Genomic DNA, 22,377 nt, shown 5'->3' on the forward strand with positions numbered 1-22,377 from the left:
ACTGTCAGAACTAAGAATTAAAATCAAGAACCTATAACCATTTTCCAAAAATATATTCTATTTACATTTATATTTAAATTTGAAATTTTCATACAATTAATTTTTAAATGTCAAACAGACTTGTTTCAAAAAAAAAAAAAAAAAGCTATGAGAAATATTCATTGGCTTTATGTTTTCATTCTTAGACTATAACTGTGTTACGTTTTTTTTCTCTTCCTGTTTTTAGAGATCCTTGAGAACGTGACATAACAGACATGACAGTTCTTGTTATTCACAGATGTAAGCAGACATATCCCAGGGCTTCTGATCTATATCCCAGAAGAGAGATGAACTTGACTTCTTCTGGCCATTTTGTTGCTTGTGCTGGTAGTTGCTCTTACGGCACTGTGGATATGGCACCACACTCATTTATCCTTAAAATAACTTCAATATCAATTTTCATAGCACATGTTCTACACGATTTGATATATAATGTATTTTGTAGTTTTCTAGTCATTAATGTGTGAATGTGTGTACATAAAAATGTTTTGGTATAACCCTAAGCTGTAATGATTATTTACACTAATGTTTTTCACAAAGATATTAGGGATAAGGAGATGGACTAGAGGACCCAAGTTCATTTTCCAACACCCACATCATATGGCTCACAAGCACTTGTAACTCCAGTTCCAGGGGACCTAATTGCATGTGCACAAAACCACACATAAATACATAATTAAAATACGGAAGGCAAACTGCTCTGCCACGGCTGCTCTCTGCAGTTTACCAGATCTGTTTTCTGTGTACTCGACGGTGAATTCTAAGGGCCAGAGAAATGACTCTGTGGTAAAAAGAGCTTGCTGCTCTTCCAAAGGACCCAAGTTTGGTTCCCAGCACCCCTGTCAGGCAGATCCACAGGTACGCACACATGCGTGTGCACGAAGACACATAAAAAATAAAGGAGTATCTGATTTGTTCTCTTCTCTGATTTTAGCGAAGAATAGCCAGAATTCAGCAAATAGAGAAGGACATACTTCGTGTACGACAACTTTTACAGTCCCAAGCAGCTGAAGCAGAGGTTAGTGACCTGCCCTTATGTGTTGATGTATTTAACTCTTCCTGGACAAGGAAATGCATGTAATTAACGTGGCATGATTGAGATATGGACATTCTAGAGAGACTTTTTTTTTAAAAAGATTTGTTTTTTATGTGCATTGGTGTTTTGCCTGTATGTATATCCATGTGAGGGTGCCAGATACCCTTGAACTGGAGTTAAAGACAGTTGTAAGCTGCCATGTGGGTGCTGGGAATTGAACCCAGGTTCTCTGGAAGAGCAGCCAACACTCTTAACTGCTGAGCCATCTCTCCAGCTCCAAAACATTTTATACCTTTCAGCAGTTAAAATTTAGTCACTTCAGTGTCAGCTGTCAATTTGTATAGTGAAATCACTAGCTTGGGCTATCATTACCCTGTAGGTGAGCTTTTCTTACATGGAATTCATAGTAAAAAAAAAAAAAAAAAGGTCACATATCTTTATCTGTGGTTCTCCCACAGCCCTTATTCAAATGATAGTAGAAGCATTCACAAACCCCAGGGCAAGTGACGGGTCAAAATGGAGGCTCCGGAAGCTTTCACCAGACTTGACTGTCATAGCATGTTATAGAGAATAAGAAATCCATGACACTCCACATTGTATATCATGGAGTCCTAAAGGCTCCGAGACTGGCTATTCGGGGCACCTGTGAATATAAGTGTTGAAGAGAGCTGAAGTCAGGTTAGTTGAAGATCTGTTTAGAAGCCGGGTGGAAAGGCCATGGAGAGATGGCTCAGCAGTCAGAGCACTGGCTGCTTTTCCAGAAGAACTGGGTCAGATTTCCAGCACCTGCATGGTAGCTCACAACCATTTGTAACTCCAATTCTAGGAGATCTGATGCTCTCTCCTGGTCTCCATTGGTAGCAGGCTTGCCCATGGTGCGCATACATTCTTTTATTGTAGTTTGGTTTGGGTTTTGGTTTGTTTGGTTTTTGAGTTGTTTTGTTTTGTTTTGTTTTGTTGGTTTTGGTTTTTTGAGACAAGGTTTCTCTGTGTAACAGTCCTGGCTGTCCTGGAACTTAGTCTGTAGACCAGGCTGGCCTCCAACTCACAGAGCTCTGCCTGCCTCTGCCTCCTGAGTACTGGGATTAAACACGTGCACCACCACTACCCAGCCTTGGTTTTTGGCTTTCTGTGTCAGGGTTTCTTTGTGTATGCCTGGTCATCCTGGAACTCACTCTGTAGACCAGGCTGGCCTTGAACTCAGAAATTTGCCTGCCTCTGCTTCCCAAATGCTGGGATTAAAGGTGTGATCCACCTCCACCCGTGGTGTACCCATACATGAAGGCAAAACACCCATACAACTAAAAATAAAATCTTAAAGCAGGTGAGCCCCAAACTGCTTCCCGTTTCAACACAACTGCTTGCTGTTCCTGTTTTCAATCCTAACAGAAAAGAAGTTGAGCCACCACCACCCCCCAAGAATAAGGATCTTTGACTAGATCACAGTAGACCTAGTATAATTGAAGCTGGAAATACTCTATAAAAAGCTGAATTAGGGCTGGAGAGATGGCTCAGTGGTTAAGAGCACTGGCTGCTCTTCCAGAGGTCCTGAGTTCAATTCCCAGCAAACACATGGCGGCTCACAACCATCTGTAATGAGATCTGGTGCCCTCTTCTGGCCTGCAAGGACACATGCAGACAGAACACTGTATGCATAATAAATAAATAAATCTAAAAAAAAATTTTGAATTAGTTGAAAATGTACTTAGTGGTGAAACTCCTGCCATCCCCCAACCGTGTCTTCTCTGGCAAGCTTCTGGAAGCAACACAAGCTTCTCTAAGAAGCACAGCTAACCCATTCTGTGGTCACTGTAGCTGACAAACTTCTTTGAACTTTTTCGTAGCTAGTCAGCTCTTCAGTATGCATGGAGACTAATAACTACTAGACATTTAAGAAGGTTCTAGTAAGAAAGATCAGAACTCTCGTGTTAACTCGGTTAATTTGACAAACAAAATCCTTCACAGGCATTCCCAGAGGCCTGTCTCCCAGGTGATTCCAGATCTCAAATTGACAAATGAGATTCACTGTCATACCGGTCATTTGGAATCTAAAACGATCCACACTTACTGCCGAGCAGTTTAGTAATTCAGGCCTTTGCAGACCTCCAGAATACTCAGGATTCACTAACAGCTCTATATGTAAATGATTCTCTATTCTACTTTTATTGTAAGGGACAGAAGAGCCCAATGGAAGACACATTGCAGAATCCAGAGATGAAATGAGGTGGTGGGAGGTGAACATATCTGTCATATGCTTTCTTGGGATTGGCCTGCAACCCCTCATTTCCAACTCTGTTGCAAGTTTATTTGGGGTTGCAGACTTGTGGGTTTTGATTTGTATTTGAAGATGTAAAATGTGCACCTGGAAATACTGATAGTTCCTCCAAATGTAAAATTGCCATCTAACCCAACAATCCCACTCCCAGGCGTCTAAAAGAAATGAGGTCATATTATCTACCTCATGGTTTTTAAGTTAGTCTAGCAACTTTATTTGTTGTAGCCCTAAAGGAGAGACAGTACAAATGTGATACTGTTATGCACTGTACTTAAAATTGGCTACTATAAGTATAAAGTGGATGACTTTTGAAAACATTAAATAAAATAAACCACATAAGTCCATTTATGAAATTCCCAGAAGACTGGAGAAATGGCTCAGTGGATGAAGCACTTTCCACGCAAGTACGAGGACCAGGGTTAGGACAGCCAGAGCCCACATAAAAGCCATAGGTCTCTGGGTTCACCAGAGCAAGCTGGCTAGCCACACCAACTCAGATTGGTGAGCTGTGGAATCAGGGAGAGACCCTGCCTCAGTTTCTAGAATAGGAGGTGACCTCACTGAAGACAACCATTGTCAGCTTTGGGCCTCCACAGCTGTATGCACACACTTTATTTTAAACTTAAATGCCCAGAAACATCAATTTATAAAGATACAATTTAGGCAGGGTAGCATAGGTCTATGTCATCTCAGCACTTGTGGGGCAGAGGCAGGGACTGAGTTTTCAAGGACAGCCTGGGAAACATGGTGAGACCCTCTCTCCCAAACAGAACGAAGTAGATCAGCTGCTGCCTGGTGCTGTGAGTGGTAACATGGATTGACCAGGTGGGAGAGAACTTACTGTAATGAGTAAAGTGTACTAAAACTGGATTATGGTGGTGCTTGGTAAATTTATTGAAAACCATTTTAATTGAACACTTAATGGGTATATTTTGTGGCACTCGACTACTTTTATCTACCTCCCTCTCTGTCTGTCTACCTATCTACATATCTATCTGTATGTCCATCTACCTACCTATCTACCTCCCTATCTACCTCCCTCCCTCCCTCTCTGTCGATCTATCTGTCTGTCTGTCTATCTATCTAATCTGTATGTTCATCTACCTACCTACCTACCTCCCTATCTATCTATCTATCTATCTATCTATCTCTACCTATCTATCTATCTATCTATCTATCTATACCTACCTACCTCCCTATCTATCTACCTACCTATCTTATCTGTATCTACCTACCTACCTATCTACCTACCTCTCTATCTATTTGCCAGGCCAGCAATGCACTTCTGTTACCCAGCGTTCAGAAGGCAGAGGCAGGGGGATCAGTAGTTCAAGGCCAAGCCTCAGCTATGTAGCAAGTTCAAGAGCACCCTAAACTACATGAGCCCCTGCCTCAAGAAACAGTCTTTTCCTCAGTCCTGTCACCTGGGGTAGGAAACTGTTTCCGTTATACAGGGTATAGGACTGTAGACACTTGGTGTTCCCTAGAAGTCAGCAGCAGCCTCTCGTGTGTCTAGAACAGTGATGGAGGACAGTGATCCAAGAGTACAGATGTGCTTCAGTCCAGGATCTGAGGAAGAAAAGGGACGGGTGGAAAGAAAGGGGAACCAGCTTTCTCATCTGGGCGCCAGGCCCAAGCAGCCCTTGCGTCTTCTCTGCTTAGACAGCTCACTTGATGCTGGAAGCTTTAGGTCTGTCTTTATGCTGTCCAGTTTATTTTCCTAGTCCTGAGTTCCAGATTCTTAATTCGTGTTCCTGACATGTATCACCACTTAGGATTTATTGAAGATTTTAAATCCAGCACATCAAAAACCCAGTGAACAGTTGGGTGTGGTGGCGCACACCTTTGACCCCAGCGCTCAGGAGGCAGGGTGTGGCAAATCTGAGTTGGAGGCCAGCCTGGTCTACAGTGAGTTCCAGGCCAGCCAGGCTGCACTGAGACCTGTGTCACAAAACAGCAACAAAAGCCCACCTACCCCCTTAGCAACCACCTTCTCCGCTTCAATTTCCAGCCGCCTTTTCATTTATCTGTAGGAATTGTGTGAGCTAGGGATCATTAGAATAATGCTTCATCCCCTGTAGCAGAATATCAGACACAAATGAAGAGAGAAAGCCTGGGAAGATACAGCCTGCTTGCTGGGTATGACAGCAAGGACGAGAAGTAACTGGTCTGACTGCGTCAGCAGTCAGGATACAGAGAGAGGAATGCTGGGGCTCTGGGCTTTCTCCTTTGTCCCTTTTACTCAGTCCCAAACCCCAGCTCCTCAGTGGCACTGTCACACTCCTCAGTGATTCCATCCTGACCCTCAGATAGTCATGGCCACCTCATAACACAAAGTGCATTCAGTCCATCTCTAAAGACATTCTAACACTGTTCAAAAATCCACTCTCTTTTGAGACTTAGGGTACTTCTATAACTGCATAAAACAAAATACCAACTGGAACATTTTTAAAATGTTACATACAGTGGCACAGTAGTCCTGATTGATGGACTGGAGAAAGCTTATTGTAATGATAAAACTATTCTAAAACTGGATTATAATGATGGTTGGTAAATTCGTTGAAAATCATTTCATTGAACACTTAATGGGTACATTTTTGTGGCACTTGACTGCTTAAGCAGAACTGCTTTTAATTAATTATTTATTTATTTTTTAGCCCAGCCAGTAATGCATTCCTGTTACCCAGCACTCAGAAGGCAGAGGCAGGGAGATCAGTAGTTCAAGGCCCAACCTCAGCTACATAGCAAACATTCCCATTCCAACATGAAGGACTGGGAGGATAGCAAGGGAAGACCAGACCAAAGTAAGTGGGAAACGCAGCCATGGCAGATTCCAGACACTGCCCTTGCTCTCCAGCTCTGCCTCCTGCGGTGCATGCAGCCTCTGTTAGGCTGTTTCTGTTCCATGTGTGCAGCTCTCTTCAGGACATGTCACAGTCCTGCCGCCTCTGATACACCGAGCTCTCCATTGCAGTTTAAGCTTTGCCTTCCCAGCCTCATGAGTAGCCTCTCGGGCCTGCTTGCAGGGACTTTACCTCTGCCACATGTCCCCAGTGGCTTTCTGGAGTCTTCGTGCAAGTTCTCATGAGCTGTAAATCTTGAAGTTGCATGCCTGCAGAACCACATGGGCAGCCCTGTCCAGTTGTCCTGCCAGTATGAGGGGTAGATAGCCTAACCAGTTCTTACCATATCTGTGCACCACGGCAGCAGAACCTGGGAAACACTTTCCATGGTAGTTTTTAAAGCAAGGCGACATTCTCATTTGCCAGCCTCTAACTTTTCAGACATTTGCCTGTACTGATCTTTAATCCAAGTGTGAGGCCAGCCTGGGTTACATGAGACTGTCTCTAAGTATATAAAGAAGTGAAGACAATGTGTGGGAGCCTCAGAATAACTTGGAAAAGGTAAATCCAACAAAATCAGTACACTTTCCTTTTTTTTTTCTTTTTTGGAGACAGGGTTTCTCTATGTAGCCCTGGCTGTCCTGGAACTCACTCTGTAGACCAGGCTGGCCTTGAACTCACAGAGATCCACCTGCCTCTGCCTCCCAAGTGCTGGGATTAAAGGTGTGCGCCACCACTGCCCAGCTTAAATTATTTTATGTGTATGAGTGTCTTTGCCTGCTTGTGTGTCAGCGCACCACATGTGTGCCTAGTGCCAGTGGAAGCCAGAAGAGATCACCAGACCCCTTAGGACTGGAGTTGTAGACAGTTATAAGCTACCTTGTGGGTGCCAGAACTATCGCTTGGTTCCTCTGGAAGCCACTGCTCTTAACCACTGAGCTATCTGTCCAGTCCCCTTAACCACTTCAATTCTGCTCACCATTTTACTTGTGGTCCTTCAGCAATATTGTGACCTTTTGATAAATTATAAGAAGTCATACTTCCTCCTGCTCCAGCTCCTTTGCATGTGGTCCCTGGTTTATCTAGAATATTCTTTCTCCTAGTCAGCCGCCTTCATGCCAGCGGCACTTCCTAAGAACGCTGCTGCGCTGTCCGCCCTACGCCGTACAGCTTTCCTTCATAACACTGTCGGGTTCTGACTTCCTCCTTGCTGCTGTCCTTATTTGACAGTGTCCCGCTAGACTGAGCTGAGAAAGAAGATTGACTAGTGCCTGGGTTTAGTAGCACCGTGTTCCCTGGCGCTCAGGACAGATGGGTAGTGATGTTTCTGTCTGCAAATACATTGACATCTCCACATGCCCTACTGCCGTGCCTTTGTGGTCTTCATAATCTTGGACTCATTTTTGTCACAGGGAGACTGTGTATTTCTACTCTGGTTGATTTGGGTCTTCCGCTTCTGAATTACCAAATCCCTTCCCTTTTGCTTAGCTGCAGCTGTTACTAGTTTATGGTGAAAATGGTACACATAAAGTTATTTTTTTTTAAAGATTTATTTATTTATTATGTATATAGAAGAGGGCGCCAGATCTCAATTACAAATGATTGTGAGCCACCATGTGGGTGCTGGGAATTGAACTCAGGACCTCTGGAAGAGCAGCCAGTGCTCTTAACCTCTAAGCCATCTCTCTAGTCCATAAAGTTATTTTTTAAGTCAGATTTTTAAATGGTCTAGGAAGGCTTAAGGGTTAAAATTCTAAGGAAAGCATTTTTAAATATAATAATACACTTTTATGTCAGATTTCTAAATCATACTCTTTATATTAGAGTAGCATTTTCCTAAGCAAGAAAATAAGAGTTTCTATAAAAGATGGTGGTAGATTATTTTATTTCTTATATTCTGTGATGCTATTTTACAAAGTGGTCACTTTGTATTACCTATTTTGAAATGACTACATTTACTGGGTATAATATGTCACTTTGATTTCATATAACAGATGGTGGCTACATTAGCAGAGTTTTCTCTTTTGTTTCTAAGTTTCAAAGAGCTTATCATTTGGTTTCATATGACATTAGCAGATGTGCATGTAGTCTCTGTAAAAGTATGCCTACATGGGAGCTATTTGTAAGCTTAGGTGTTAGTTGAACAGCGATATTCGCAGCTCTTTAAATGCCACGATCATGTGACCTTGCAGAAGAGGGTTGCAGAGCTGGCAGTGAGAGGATCACATCTGGGGGGATGTTCTGTGACGCTCCGAAAAAGACTTCTCTCCCCTCTTAGCAGGATAGTCGACTACAAGCCGTGCTGGAGAGTGTAGCATGCACTTCTGTGTCTTTGTCAGCCTGTACAATTGATTCAGGAAGAGTTTGGAAGGGAAATTAAGCTGTGAGCTGTACAAGCATCCACCATTTTGTACATAATGACGCTAACTCCATGTTAACAGAGGTCATCTCAGAGCAAGCATGAGGCTGCCTCCCATGAAGCTGAACGGCAGCATGAAGGTCAAGGAGTGGCCGAAAGCAACATGGCAGCTTCTGGTAGTGGCCAGGTATGAACCATTATGTCATATTTTCAGGTTGACTCAGAATTTAAAAAGGAGTGTTGGGTGGATGATCCACAAATCCTGTTTGCTTAGAATGTGTGTCTCTGGAAACATTCAGGGTCAAAGTACTATCCCTTTCTCCTTGTTTCATTGAAATACACTTCCTGAGTTTGCTGGACTATTTTTATGCTCCCATCATGTTTCTGTGTCGGTCACAATGCCCGGTGTGCGTAGTTTTGGAGAGCGGTCAGTTCCGAGTGGTTGACCCTGTCGCTGCTGCATTGGCATAGTTCTGCTTTCCTCCAACCCTCTCGGTACAGAGACATGTTCCTGGGTTTGTAATGATCACAAAGGCTCTTATAGGTTTTACTTTCTGATGTACTTCAAGATTACATAAATCTTAACTGGAAAATAACTGGTTATCCTGGTGCTTTTAATCAGTAAGCTATATGCTTTATTGTGTTTAGCTGTTATTTTTTACCATCTGTATAAATTGTCACCAATTTTCAATTAGTGGTTTATCAAAATAATATGACAGCTTTTCATTGGTGTGTCCTATATTTCTCGAATTTCCTTCAGCAGACACTTTTTGTTGTAAATGAATGATATTTAAAAAAATAGAATTTCACTAAATCGACTATAAGGTAATTTTTCTACTATTAACGAAAAGATTAATTTAGTCTTTCTTGGTTACTTTTTTTTTTTCAAGTAATGCCACATTAGGGCTATTGTTTTGTTGTTTTTTTTTAAGATTTATTTATTTATTATGTATACAGTATTCTGCCTGCATGTATCCTGCGGACCAGAAGAGGGCACCAGATCTCATTTCAAGTGGTTATCAGCCACAATATGGTTGCTGGGAATTGAACTCAGGACCTTTGGAAGAGCAGCCAGTGCTCGTAACTGCTGAGCCATCTCTCCAGCGGTCTTGGTTACTTTTAAAATTCTGTTTATACCAAAAAAAGAGACTGTTTTATTAATTCATTAATATATAAAGCTTAAAATATTTCCTGTTTAAAGATTTCCTTTGACTGAGCTAAAGCAGGTACTTGATTCTGCATCACTAGTTAGCACTACACAGGGAGATTATTTAATGGAGGAGTAGGGTAGAATAATGAGAGGTAAGTAGGAGGCTTGAGTCCTTTTCTTTCTTTTTAAGAACTAGGTATTCCTACAGTGTAGAAGGAAGAAGGGTTCAGTTTCATTTGACAATTCCGGGTTCAGGCCATATTCTAATTACTGTGTACTTTAAAAGTATTACTCATCTGGTAGAGGCTGTCTGTATTGGTTAGAACATCTCTTTAAGTAATTATACTAAATATCAGAAATGGAGACTTGCATATATACAAAGATTAGAAGGGAATCCTTATGATGAAGTGGGTGGGAAAACCACAAAAGAAGGATCAGTAGGTTTCAGAAGAATGTGACATTAAAACAAAATTGTCAGACAACAGAAGTCACAGTCAGGTGCTGGAGAGATAGGACAGCAGTTAACAGCACTGACCCATTCTCCCAAAGGACCAAGGTTCAAGCCCCAGCAGCCCCATGAGGGCTCACTTCAGTCCCAGGGGATCCAATGTCCTTTTCTGGCTTTCAAGGGCACCAAGCACTCATGTAAAACACAGACATACATGCAGACAAAACACCCATGTAGTTGTTTTTGTTTGTTTGTTTTAATTTTACTCTTTGGGGACCCCGCAATCCAGCTCCCAAATAAATATATGGAGACTTATTCTTACTTATGAATGGCTGGCCTTAGCTTAGCTTGTTTCTAGCCAGCTTTCTAACTTAAATTATCCTGTTTCTCTTTAACAACGTTTTGCCTCTGGGCTTTTTACCTTTCTTTATTCTATATATCTTTCTTTCCTTCTTACTATATGGCTGGCTGTGTGGTTGGGTGGCTGGCCCCTGGTGTCCTCCTCTCCTCCTTTTCTCACTCCTTAATCTCTTCCCTAGATTTCTCCGATTTATTCTGTCTGCCAGCTCCACCTAGTTCTCTCTCCTGCCTAGTTATTGGCCATTCAGCTCTTTAGTAGACTAATCAGGTGTTTTAGGCAGGCATAGTAACACAGCTTTACAGAGGTAAACAAATGCAACACCTCTTTGCATCATTAAACAAATATTCCACAGCATAAATGAATGTAACACATCTTTAACTAGTATTCCACAACACACTCATAAATGTAAAATGAATTATTTAATTAAAATTTTTACAAGTGGAATTATTTTTTTACTTTTACCCTTTTTAAAATATAATTACATCATTTTCCCCCTTCCCTTTCTGCCCTTCAGTCCCTCCAATGTTCATCTATCTGTGCCCTTCCCTCAAATTCATGACCTCTTTTTCTTTGTTATTATTACATATATATGCATATATATATATGTGTGTGTGTGTGTATGTGTGTGTGTGTGTGTGTGTGTGTGTGTATATAAATAAAACATACACATCTATAAACAGAACCTGCTCGTGCTGCGTAGTGTTGCTTGAATGTACATGATTGCAGGGCTGACCACTTAGTATTGGATAACCAGTTATGGGACTCATCCTGAAGGCGTCTAATTCTTCCACTGTCCGAATTTTTAGTTGCCTGTAGTTCTTTGTCTAGGCACGTCTCCTCCCCTCCCCACCCACTAGACACCCCCTTCCACGTTAGCCTGGCTCTTCATGTTGTCCTTGTTCAGATCTTGTTTAAGCAGCCATACTGTTGTGCATCATGACTGAAACTTCCTAGTTTTTTCTAATGACACAGTCTCACAGCAGATTTCCTGGTCTCTTCCGAGATGTTCCCTGTGCTTTAGGGTCAAGAGTTGTGTTGTAGATGTGTTCGTGGGTGCTAGGCACCACAGTCAGTTTTTCTGCATTTGGACTTTTATAACGGTCTCCGTCTCTTTCAAAGAGAAGCTTCTTTGATGAAGGGAGAGAGTGGCGCTGATCTGCAGGTCTAAAGGTAAATATCTAGAGTGCAGTTAGGAAGTTTGCTGGCGTAATAAACTATTTATTGGTAATAGTCTCCTCTAAGATCCATTATCTCGCTTGCCCTGGGCAGCTGGCTAGGTTTCCAGTTCCAGGCATGATTTCATCTCCCTCCTGTTTAGCAGGCCTTAAGTCCAGTTAGGCAACTGTTGGTTACGCCAAGCTGTGGGTGCCACTGTGCACCCTCTTTTTGTTATGTTTTGTTTTGTTGTTTTCAGACAGGGTTTCTCCTGGATCCCTGACTGTCCTGAAACTTGCCCTGTAGACCAGGGTGGCCTCGAACTCAGAGGTTCACCTCCCTCTGCCTCCAGAGTGCTGAGATTAAAGGTGTTCACTACCACCTCCAAGCTCCCTTACCACGCTGGTTTTTGTTATGGTTCATAGGCGTCACAGCTGGGTAGGATTGTTGGTTGCTTCTCTCACTTATCAACTTGAATAACATCTTCTCTGAAAGCTAGTCCTCAAAGAGGAGCTTGACCTTTAAAAGTCAAGATCGGCTGGACAATGGTGAGTTCCGGGACAACCAGGGCAACACAGAAAGAACCCTGTCTCGAAAAACCAGAAAATAAACAAAACAAACAACTAAATAAATAAAATAAAAAGTCAAGATCAAAGTTGGACACAGTGGCACGTGCCTATAATCCTAGAACTTGGGGGTAGAAACAGCAAAATCAGGAGTTCAGGCTACTGCTAGCTACAAAGACAGCTAGAGGCCTGCCTCTGTTACAGAAGACCCTGTCTCAGAACAACAGCAAAAAGTCAAGATTATATTATTTTCAAACATTCATCGAAAAGTCAGCTATTTAAAGATGCTTCAAAATGGGCACAAGAAGGCCAGTGAGATAATTCACTGTACATACGTTTATGTGCATCTGTATAGAGAAATGTCTAGGTCAGTGTCGCAGGAAGCTATCATGTGTTGAGATTGTTGTAGCTTTTGCTCTACTGCTCATGCATTTGTTATCCTTTTAATAAGTGTCAGGTATTTACAGTGTGTGACAACTATAGAGCCTTTTTATTTTGAGAAAATAGAAGAAAATGCTGTGCTGATTTCCGTTTCTGTCATGTAAGGTTTCCCCAGAGTCCTGTTTGAAGCCGCGTGTTACTCATTTAGTGTGAGAATGGCCAAGGAGGGATCTACTGAAAGGGGCAAATGAGTCATGGTAGCTCGTGCCAATAATCCCAAATATGAAAACTGAGCTGGGATGGCAAGTGCAAGTCCAACAGGCTCCATAGTGAGTTCCAGGCCAGCCTGAACTACACAGAGAGACACTGTCTCAAGAAAAAAAGAAAGTAGCAATTCAGGACCCAGTATTTAGTCCTCCTTCAAATAATGAATTCTTTTGTCTTGTTTTACATGAAACCCACCAACACTATATATTTAGTTATTATTATCAGTCACTGCTTTCACATCCTAATGTAGACAAGTGGTTTTCATCAGTGCACCTATTATTTATTTTGCCAAGTTTCTTTAAACACTAGTCCCAGCCATTTGAAAGGCTGATGCATGCACCACCAGACCTGGCCTTTCAACCTACCTTGATAGAAGCTGTGTACATCACATCTTGAGGATTATTAATTTACTTTATTATTTGTTCCAGAAATAAAAACCACTGGCATTCATTAAGAATGAAACCTCATTGATGTCCTCAGCATCACAGATTAGTCACCAAGCGCCAGCCTTGATACGTTACTTGTACCACCCACGACGTGCCCTTTCTTGTACCCATTCTCTTACCCTGACTTGCCTTCCATTTACTCTGTGAGAATGATCTTTACAGATACTCTACTCTTGGTGAATCGCTTTTTCCAATGCTCTCTTAGTTCTTAGACTAAAGGTAGTTCTTGACCATCTTGCCCTCGACCGTACGAACAGTCAGCTGCAGGGCAGAGCCTGCCCTCTCCACTCGAGCCGCCGTGCCCCCTGCATTCCTCACATTCACTGGGCTTCCTCTTTCTCAGTAAATACCCTTTGTCTGTCCCAGGTAGTGCTGTTCTCACTCCTGTTGTTCCATTCTCAGACAAGCTAGGTCAACACTCAGTTAGAGGCAGGCTGTCTGTCATAGCATGCTCCTTCCTTGGAAGACTCGCACACTTTCAGGTTTACATTTATTTGTCTGATTATTTGGTTGATAGGTTTATTTCCCCCACTAGACTACAAGCTCCAGAAATACAAAAATTCTGTCATGCCAAGAGTGCTGGTGGACACCTGTAATCACAGCCTGGGAAGATTGAGTCAGGAAGACTGAGTTTGAGGATAGCCTGGGTCACATAACAACACCCCGTCTCAAATATAAAGAATTTATGCTGGGCATAGTGCATACCTTTAATCCCAGCACTCAAGAAGCATAGGCAAGCAGGGTTTGAGACCAGCCAGAGCTACATATTGAGACCGTCTTTTTAAAAAAAAAAAAAAAAAAAAATCCTGTTTAGTTTGTGTTTATATACCGCAGTCCCTGGTAAATACTTGATGGTTAAATAATTGAGTGAATGACTAGTGGCTGTAAAGGAGAACTGATATCCTTGCTAGGAAGAGGATTTCTTCATCTGTGTTTATTTCCTCAGAAAGTTAAATGGTAGGAAAGGCTACAAGTAAATGACTCAGGCTAGTCCCTGCTTGTTTATATAGAATCCATTCCTCAATGTGGTCTCAGCTTGTCTGTTTGAGATCTTTGATGACGTCTATAGGTAGTGACGAAGTTCAAGCACGAGTCCAGGAAAATGGACCAGGGGGAGAAGCCATGCACGGGCGATTCCAGATGGCACCAAGGCAAAGTAATAGTGATCCATATAGGTCACATCCACTTTGACTCCCTGTAACCAGAGTTTTCTCCAGTCCTGCCTGGCCCACAGTCAGGACAAATCTCTCACCTGCCAGTCCCTCAGCCGCTCACACCCAACCAAGTAAACACACAGAGACTTATATTACTTACAAACTGTGTGGCCATGGCAGGCTTTTTGTTATCTAGTTCTTATATCTTAAATCAACCCATTTCTTTTAATCTGTAAGTTGCCACGTGGCTTGTGGCTTACTGGTATCTTAACATCTTCTCATGGTGGTGCCTGGCAGCGTCTCTCTGCCTCAGCCTTCCACCTCCCAGAGTTCTCTTCTCTGCTTATCCTGCCTATACTTCCTGCCTGGCTACTGGCCAATCAGCATTTTATTTATACAGAGCGATATCCACAGCAACTACCCATTTTGTTTCTGAAGAATATTCCATCATTTGTTTCATAAATATTTTACTGTACATTTCCAAGCTAAGAACACTTTTCAAAATATATACCTGATGCCATTATTATATCCCCAAAGAAACCAGTGGTTCCTTCATAGCATTGGATAGCCTGTCATGATTCATTTGCTATTGTTTCACAAATGTATTTATCATTTTATTTGACTTTGAGCCTAGATAAGGGCCATGAATTTGTTGGTTTATATCGAAAATCTATTCTAATCTCTTGGCCACCTGTAAGTTTTCCAACCTGTCCTTTGTTCTTTTTAAAATATAATTCTGATTTTGTTGGTCTGCCCCCTAAAGTTCAGTGACTCCACAGCTTGAATATAACATCTTTTAAAGCCCCCCCCCCCCCAGTGATTATTTAATCCACCCCGCTCTCCGTGTTTGTCCCCAGCACTGCCTTCGTTGTTATAAATGCAGCTCTCCTCGGCCACAGCCGTCACGGCTGCCTGCTGCTTCCCTCTGGGATTTTATGCAGTCTTCTGCTGGGTGCTGTGTTAGCTCTTCTAGACGGAGAGCTTAGGAGGTGCTGTATTTGTTTCTAAATTACACATTTGGAATTTGCTTCATTTCTAGAGTTCAGCCACACGAGTGGATCATGAAACAGCCAGTGTTCTGAGTTCTAGCAGCACAAACTCTGCTCCTCGAAGGCTGACAAGTCATCTGGGGACCAAGGTAATGGCAGATTGCAAATGGCTAGGAATGCTTTGCTAAGATGGTCTTCATGGACATTCTCTAAAGATGCTGACTCAGTCTCCTGAGGGGAAAGTGACGTTTTTATACAAAGAAACATAAACAAGAGAAAATGAGACTTGTTAAAAACTCCCGAATTAGGTGCCTGTTAATTTCTTTTTCAGCTCATTATTCATTAACCTACTCACATCCCAAGCTTCAGCCAAACTGACTTCTTCAACACCCCATGCCTTTCCACTTCTGTGCTGGGCCGTCACTGACTCTGCACAGCTCAGGACTCAGAGCACTGCGTCTCCAGAAGACGTTTTCTTAGTTCCAAGAGTCCTCTTAGCCATTCGCCTCCCTTGTGCCTGTCGTTAACAGTTGGCATGAAACTCTCTTAGAAAACAGATTGTTTTTCTTCTCTGTCTTCAGCATCGATAGTATCTACAAATGGTTGTTAATGAATATTTATTGCAATGGATGGAAAATTATTGAAAGTGAACATTAGCAGTGCAACCAATATTTTAAGATTAGGAGAAATGTGTGAGAAGTAAATCACTTTAGTATTTTACTAAGATGGAATTCTGAGCAATATGCTTTCAGTCAGAACTGAAGAATTACATTGTCTTCCTTGCATACTCTGTGTTCTCTTCAAGTAATATGGCAGTGCTTAGGGAACACTGAAATAACTAATATAATTTAAGAAATGAATTATAGGGCTAGGGATATAAATCATGGGTAGAATGCTTGCCTAGCATGCCCAAGGCTCTGGACTCGGTTTATTAAGAAGAAGCATTAAAAATCAAAGAGATGAACTTGAGTAACAGTGCTCATCCATGGTAGTGTCTGTTTGGGTCCGCCCCGAGGATGCCAGTAAGGCGTTGTTGCCTCCACGTCCTCACCAGTTCTCTCAAACACTTGTACTCTTCTCCCTCTGAGGGAGAGGTTGGAAAGGAAGAAGCTGCCTGGGGACACTAGCATCTACAGCTGACCGGATTGGTTCAGCATCAACACAGTGCTGACTCTTGGCACATGGACACTGGCAGTCAGGGAGCATTTCCTTTAAAAGTCATTGGTGCATAATAACAGCCAGGCTTTGCTATGCAATTTGACTGCCAGACTATTTTATATAGTTTTCTGTGTAATGGAAGTCCCTCCACTTTGCAGCTCAGAAAACTGATGCTCAAGAGACGTCAAGTGAACTAGCCAGTATCACAAAGCTTGCTTAAAAGAGATGGAGCCAAACTTTGAAGCTAGGTCTGATGAAAACACATTATCCACAGTCCTGTCGCTGCCGTAATAGAACCAGCACCACTGGAAAGTGTGTTTACACATTCAGAACAGAATTTGCAACCTCAGCAACATGGGCTAGGTCATTCTTCGTTACACTATAGGGTGTTAAGCAACACTCCTGGCCTCTACCTACAAGATGCCCCTAACACTAATATACCACTGTTGTTAAGACCAAAAATATGTCTGAAGATACAGTCAGATGTGTTCTTGTGGATCTCTGACTTAAACAGATGATGCATTCTTCTCCTTTTTTATGGAATATCCTCTAACTTTGAAGGGAAGCTGATAACAACCCATGCTTCCTGGATGCTGTTTTTCTATTTCTAATTTGCTTCTAAGTTAATCCTTCCAATTTATTGCTAAAGCTACTAATGCTTACCAATTGCTTTTTAAAAAAAGAAAATAATAACAATTCTTGGCTTTGCCACTCTCTGTGATTGTGGCATTTTTCTTTTTATGACAAAATAATTTTATATGATAACAGATCATATAAATTTAAATGTTGTAATTATAATCCTGATGAAATGTGATGATTCAAAGAATTAGCATTTAGTAGATTATAATTGTTGCAAAGCGTCTTCTATTGCTTAGAAGTAAAATGGAGTTTTAAGTTATATAGAGAATTTAAATTAAAACACATTCCAGAGAAGGAGAGAGAATGTGAATGAGTAGGTATTTGAGAGAAGGGAAAGATTAATTATTTTCATTCATAGTGATCAGTTAGCTTCAGCTGATGCAGGCAAATAGCAATTTCAATCCTGTTAAGAACCTACCTTTTTTTTCAACAGTTTGCAATATTATTATTTATTCACATAAACCAACTGTGGATGTTATTTTGAAATAGCACTCATCACTTCATCCAGAAAAGTTTTTTTTACTTTGTTCTGTTTTCATTTTTAATACATTTAGTAAATAATCCCATTCATCACTTCATTAATCTGGCTTTTGGGTATTAAAGTCATAATGTGTTTCTAAACTCATTTGGCCCACAGGTGGAAATGGTGTACTCATTGTTGTCAATGCTTGGTACTCATGATAAGGACGATATGTCGCGAACTTTGCTAGCCATGTCTAGCTCCCAAGACAGCTGTATATCCATGCGGCAGTCTGGATGTCTTCCTCTCCTCATCCAGCTTTTACATGGCAATGACAAAGACTCGGTATTGTTGGGAAATTCCCGGGGCAGTAAAGAGGCTCGGGCCAGGGCCAGTGCAGCACTCCACAACATCATTCACTCACAGCCTGATGACAAGAGAGGCAGGCGTGAAATCCGAGTCCTTCATCTTTTGGAACAGATACGAGCTTACTGTGAAACCTGTTGGGAGTGGCAGGAAGCCCATGAACAAGGCATGGACCAGGACAAAAATCCAAGTATGTTCTCTGTAGTATACATCACATTGCATGTTTCAAAGCATACGTATGTAAGTTGTAGGTTAGGAACTCTTTTTAGTTAGGATGCTGTCTTTATGAATAGAAGGGATTTGTATTAGCTAGCTAATGCTGCTAACACATTAAAGGCTTAAAATCTGCATATCCCTAAAAATTTTTAGCAAAGGAAAATGTTATGTGTACTACTGTGCAATCAAAGCAACAAGCAAATCAGATGTGAGGGTGATATGGCTGGGCAGGCATTCCCTTCCTCCCCCGCTGCTTTATTGCTTCCCCCCAAAACTGAGTACACAGTTGAAAGGAATGACCGTCCCTAGAAGAGGAGGGCCATCATTCAGTCAGGGATATATGAGTAGCAGCAGTCCCTACTAGGACCTCCAGGCAAGCTTTCCAGAAGAACAAGCCAAAAGAAATTTGTAGTTAAAACTTAAAGCTAGCTGCTTTGATGGCTCGTGTGTGTAATCTTCACATTTGGGAGATGGAGACAAGAGGACTATACAGAATTCAGAGTCAGCCTATGTCACAAGACCCTATTGCAAAGAACCACAAAAAGAAAAGGTTACTTAGAAAAGGTTACTAGAATCAGTGTGAGCAGTTAAGTTGCCTTTTGAATGGAAGGTGATTTTACATAAGTTCCTTTAGCTGTTAGCAACAAAGCCATATTCTTTACATTTCCTTATCAACATTCACTGGGCACACTCTGTTGTTTCTTGGTCTTCACAGTAGCCTTTATGTAGTATAAGGAAAGGAAAGGTGTTATCGTCTCCATTGAGAAATTAAACTGAGGCTTATGCTAAAAACACTTGCATATGTCCTTGAACCTATAGCAGAGTTTTTCTAAGCTTAATGTAAAGATTATTTCAAACCTTAAAAATGTATAAGAAAAAGAGCAGGGATGATGGTTTTTAATCCACTTAGGGAGCCTTGGAGTGAGAGCTAATAATAAGACACTTTTTTGGAGAACGTTCCTTGCTTGATGGTGGGGTACCCACAATTATTTAATAAGTCATATAATTGCTCCTAAAAAAACTACTTTAAAAATATTTTGTGTTAAATAGTGACTTGAGACCTTGCATATGGTATTAAAGATGTAAGTGCATTTTCTTGGATATCCTTTAAATTTTTACTATGTATCTGTCTGTATAGGAAACTTTCTGCTACGTATCACATTTGTGTGCAACCATAGCTTTTAATCCATAACCATTCATGGTGGCTTACACTTACATTAGAAACAAAATCCAACAGTGTTACACCAAAGTGTGCTTTTTCTTTCATGGAGTCCTCCTTTAAAATGATTATACACATGAGCTAGAGCAAAACCTAGAGAGTAGTCTGGCAGGCTTGTCCATCTACTAACCTCCTATACATTCGGAACATAGTACTAACGCTGCACATCTGAGAAGTGTAATAGCATCCTTCCAAGATAACAGAGGTCACGGCTTAGGTGATTTTATTTTTCAGTGCCCGCTCCTGTTGAACATCAGATCTGTCCTGCTGTGTGTGTTCTAATGAAACTTTCATTTGACGAAGAGCATAGACATGCAATGAATGAACTTGGTAAGATAAACAGGTTTCTTAATGCCATATAGATAAATGCTGCTGAACCTTTAAAACAACAAAAGAAATTCGTCATTTTTCTAAATGTAGACGGATAAGTCGAGATAATGTAAGCCTACTGACTTTGATTGGCTGCCATATAGGAAAAAAGAAAAAAAGCACTGTACTCTGGTCTCTGTGGGAGAAAGGGTCCTGGACCCTGGTCTCCAGGGAGAAAGAGTCCTGAATCACAGAAATGTCTACCCTCCTACAAACCAGCTTCAATTTTAAAATCTTAACCAAAGATTGGAAAACTACCAAGTGGACCACCCCTGTCCTTGTTGCCCAGGTAGATCCTGTGTCACCTCTGATGAAAAGGACAGTTTGAAATATTTGTTAAAACATCATTGTTCTTGGCCAGGTGGTGGTGGCACACACCTTTAATCCCAGCACTTGGGAGGTAGAGGCAGGTGGATCTCTGAGTTCAAGGCCAGCCTGGTCTACATAGCAAGTTCCAGGACAGCTAGGGCTACACAGAGAAACCCTGTCTCAGGGGGAAAAAATTATTGTTCTTACAGTCTGTCAGTCACTTTAGATGAATACCAGAAAGAAGAGTTATTAACATTTTAATTTCCCTTAATGGTTATCAGTATTTTACTGGATTTTCACCCTGGTTGAAACTAGTGTATGTAGAAAGACATATTCTATTTGAAGGTAGAAACATTTCATTGATTTTGGAGAAAGTACTCCTTTTTAGCTACATATCATACCCTCTAAACCCTGTGAAGTCATTGAGCACCCATTTTTTCATGTAATGGTTTTTCTTTAATTTCTAGATTGATTTTACACATACGTTTACAAATTGTGTCATGCTGAGCCATCTCAGCTGGATTTCTCTAGTCACCCACACCCGGGAAGCACAGCCTGAGTTTCTGTCTTGGTAGCACTGTACCCATGCTTTTGTGCTGTTTATGTTCCATTGCGTTCTAGCCCCGCATCATGTTCTTCCACTCCCTTCGTTATTCATCATTCACTGTGGAGTCCAGACTGCACTGCAGAAAGGGTCACTGTGCAGAACTCCATGCTCTGTGATTGGAGGCCTGCCCTCCAGCCACGCTTTTCTTCCCGAAGGCCCACCCGATCCTCTTTCTGTGAAACCTTATTTAATCTTAGGGGTTTTCCCCAGCTCAGTACAATCTCAGCATTTGTGAATTTTTTTTTCCTAATGCCAATAATTATGAAAAGGGGTAAAACGAATAACAGGAAAACTCAGTTGTAAGATATTGCAAAGATTTCTCTGTACGTGTTCATATGTTCCAATGGACTATAGGCTAGGACTGACACATTAATTATCTGAATTTCAGAATAAAACTTAGACTCAGTGTTTGTTCCTCTTCTTCTTCAGGTAGGAAGGCTACCCGGGGCATTTCATCACAGGAGCTAGGTCAGGGGCTTTCAGGTGAGGAGCAGGATGGGGCCTCTGGGGTGTGACTGGGGGACATAGCCACAGGGGTTACCTTCCTCTCCCTCCTCGCCTCCAGTTTCTCACTGGGACAAAAGAAGAGTGAGGCTTGTGAGTCCCGGGGAGAGGGTGCGAGGAGAGGGTGCGGGGAGCCCAGGGATCCGGCAGTGAAGAGGAGGGAAGGCGTCAGTCCCTGTTAGAGGAGGGTTCTTAGACCTGGTCAGTGAGCACTGGCGCCGTCTACGTCAGGCCTGTTTACTACCAGACGTTCAGATTGTACTAGCAGTGATAGATACTGACAGTCCCCGAGCCTGTCCCAGAAAGTGTGCTAGACACTGGAGTTTTCAAATGATTGAGACAGTCCCTGGCTTCCGGTGAAAACATGATTTATTACATGAGTATTTCACAACCTTTCTAGATCATAACAGTCAGCAGAAGCACCTGCCAGGCCAGATAGATTTTCCAGCCTTGTAGGACCCTAGGAATCCCATCCAGTAAACAGTCTATGTGATGCTTATGATTGGGAAACTGGAATATCAGTCTACAAAATACTGATGTAGACCCCTAATACTCATTTTAGAGTAGGAAATCTCCTGGTAATTATGGCTAGCTAAGCCATATGATTAAAAAAAAAATCCTATACTTTTAAAAATTAAATATCTTACTATCTTGTTTTAGTTTAACTAAGAGTCTAAAGTATGGGTTCTGTTTAATATCATTTGAAGCAACTGAATCTTCCTTGTCTGTAAGGTAATGAAACATCATATCAATAATAAGCCCATCTAGACCACTATTTCCTAACAGATACAAAGATACAGGAGGATGACTCACCTTTGCAGTGAAACATACTCATAGGGCAATCAATTTTTTATTCTGTCAGCTGGGAATTCGCATCATATTTGAGTGAATCCTTTTATGGTCTTAACTGTGAATTACAGTTTTTGCCTCAGAATTCACTGAATTTTTTCTTTTTACTTACCTGAAATTATCACGGGTCTCTTTTATCTATATTCCAGGTTGTACTGATCTTTTTATCAGTCATAGTCTTTATAGAATACAGCATATCTTGCTCTAATCTT

General features: G+C 41.5%; 1 protein-coding gene across 13 annotated transcripts in view; it reads left to right on the forward strand.

The window, feature by feature from the left end:
- Apc (APC regulator of WNT signaling pathway) overlaps window positions 1-22,377 on the forward strand; it is a 100,700-nt gene that overhangs the window by 57,984 nt on the left and 20,339 nt on the right. For 6 of the 13 annotated variants that reach the window (XM_036205102.1, XM_036205103.1, XM_036205108.1 and 3 more), the window contains 6 exons: window positions 974-1,057; window positions 8,635-8,739; window positions 15,520-15,618; window positions 17,904-18,282; window positions 19,762-19,857; window positions 21,242-21,295. In XM_036205102.1, coding sequence (XP_036060995.1) covers window positions 974-1,057; window positions 8,635-8,739; window positions 15,520-15,618; window positions 17,904-18,282; window positions 19,762-19,857; window positions 21,242-21,295 — 817 coding nt within the window. The remainder of the gene's footprint in view (window positions 1-973; window positions 1,058-8,634; window positions 8,740-15,519; window positions 15,619-17,903; window positions 18,283-19,761; window positions 19,858-21,241; window positions 21,296-22,377) is intronic. The other 7 variants (XM_036205107.1, XM_036205106.1, XM_036205114.1 and 4 more) reach the window with 5 other exon arrangements.

Source organism: Onychomys torridus, chromosome 13 (assembly GCF_903995425.1).
Source record: "Onychomys torridus chromosome 13, mOncTor1.1, whole genome shotgun sequence".
NCBI lineage: Eukaryota > Metazoa > Chordata > Mammalia > Rodentia > Cricetidae > Onychomys > Onychomys torridus.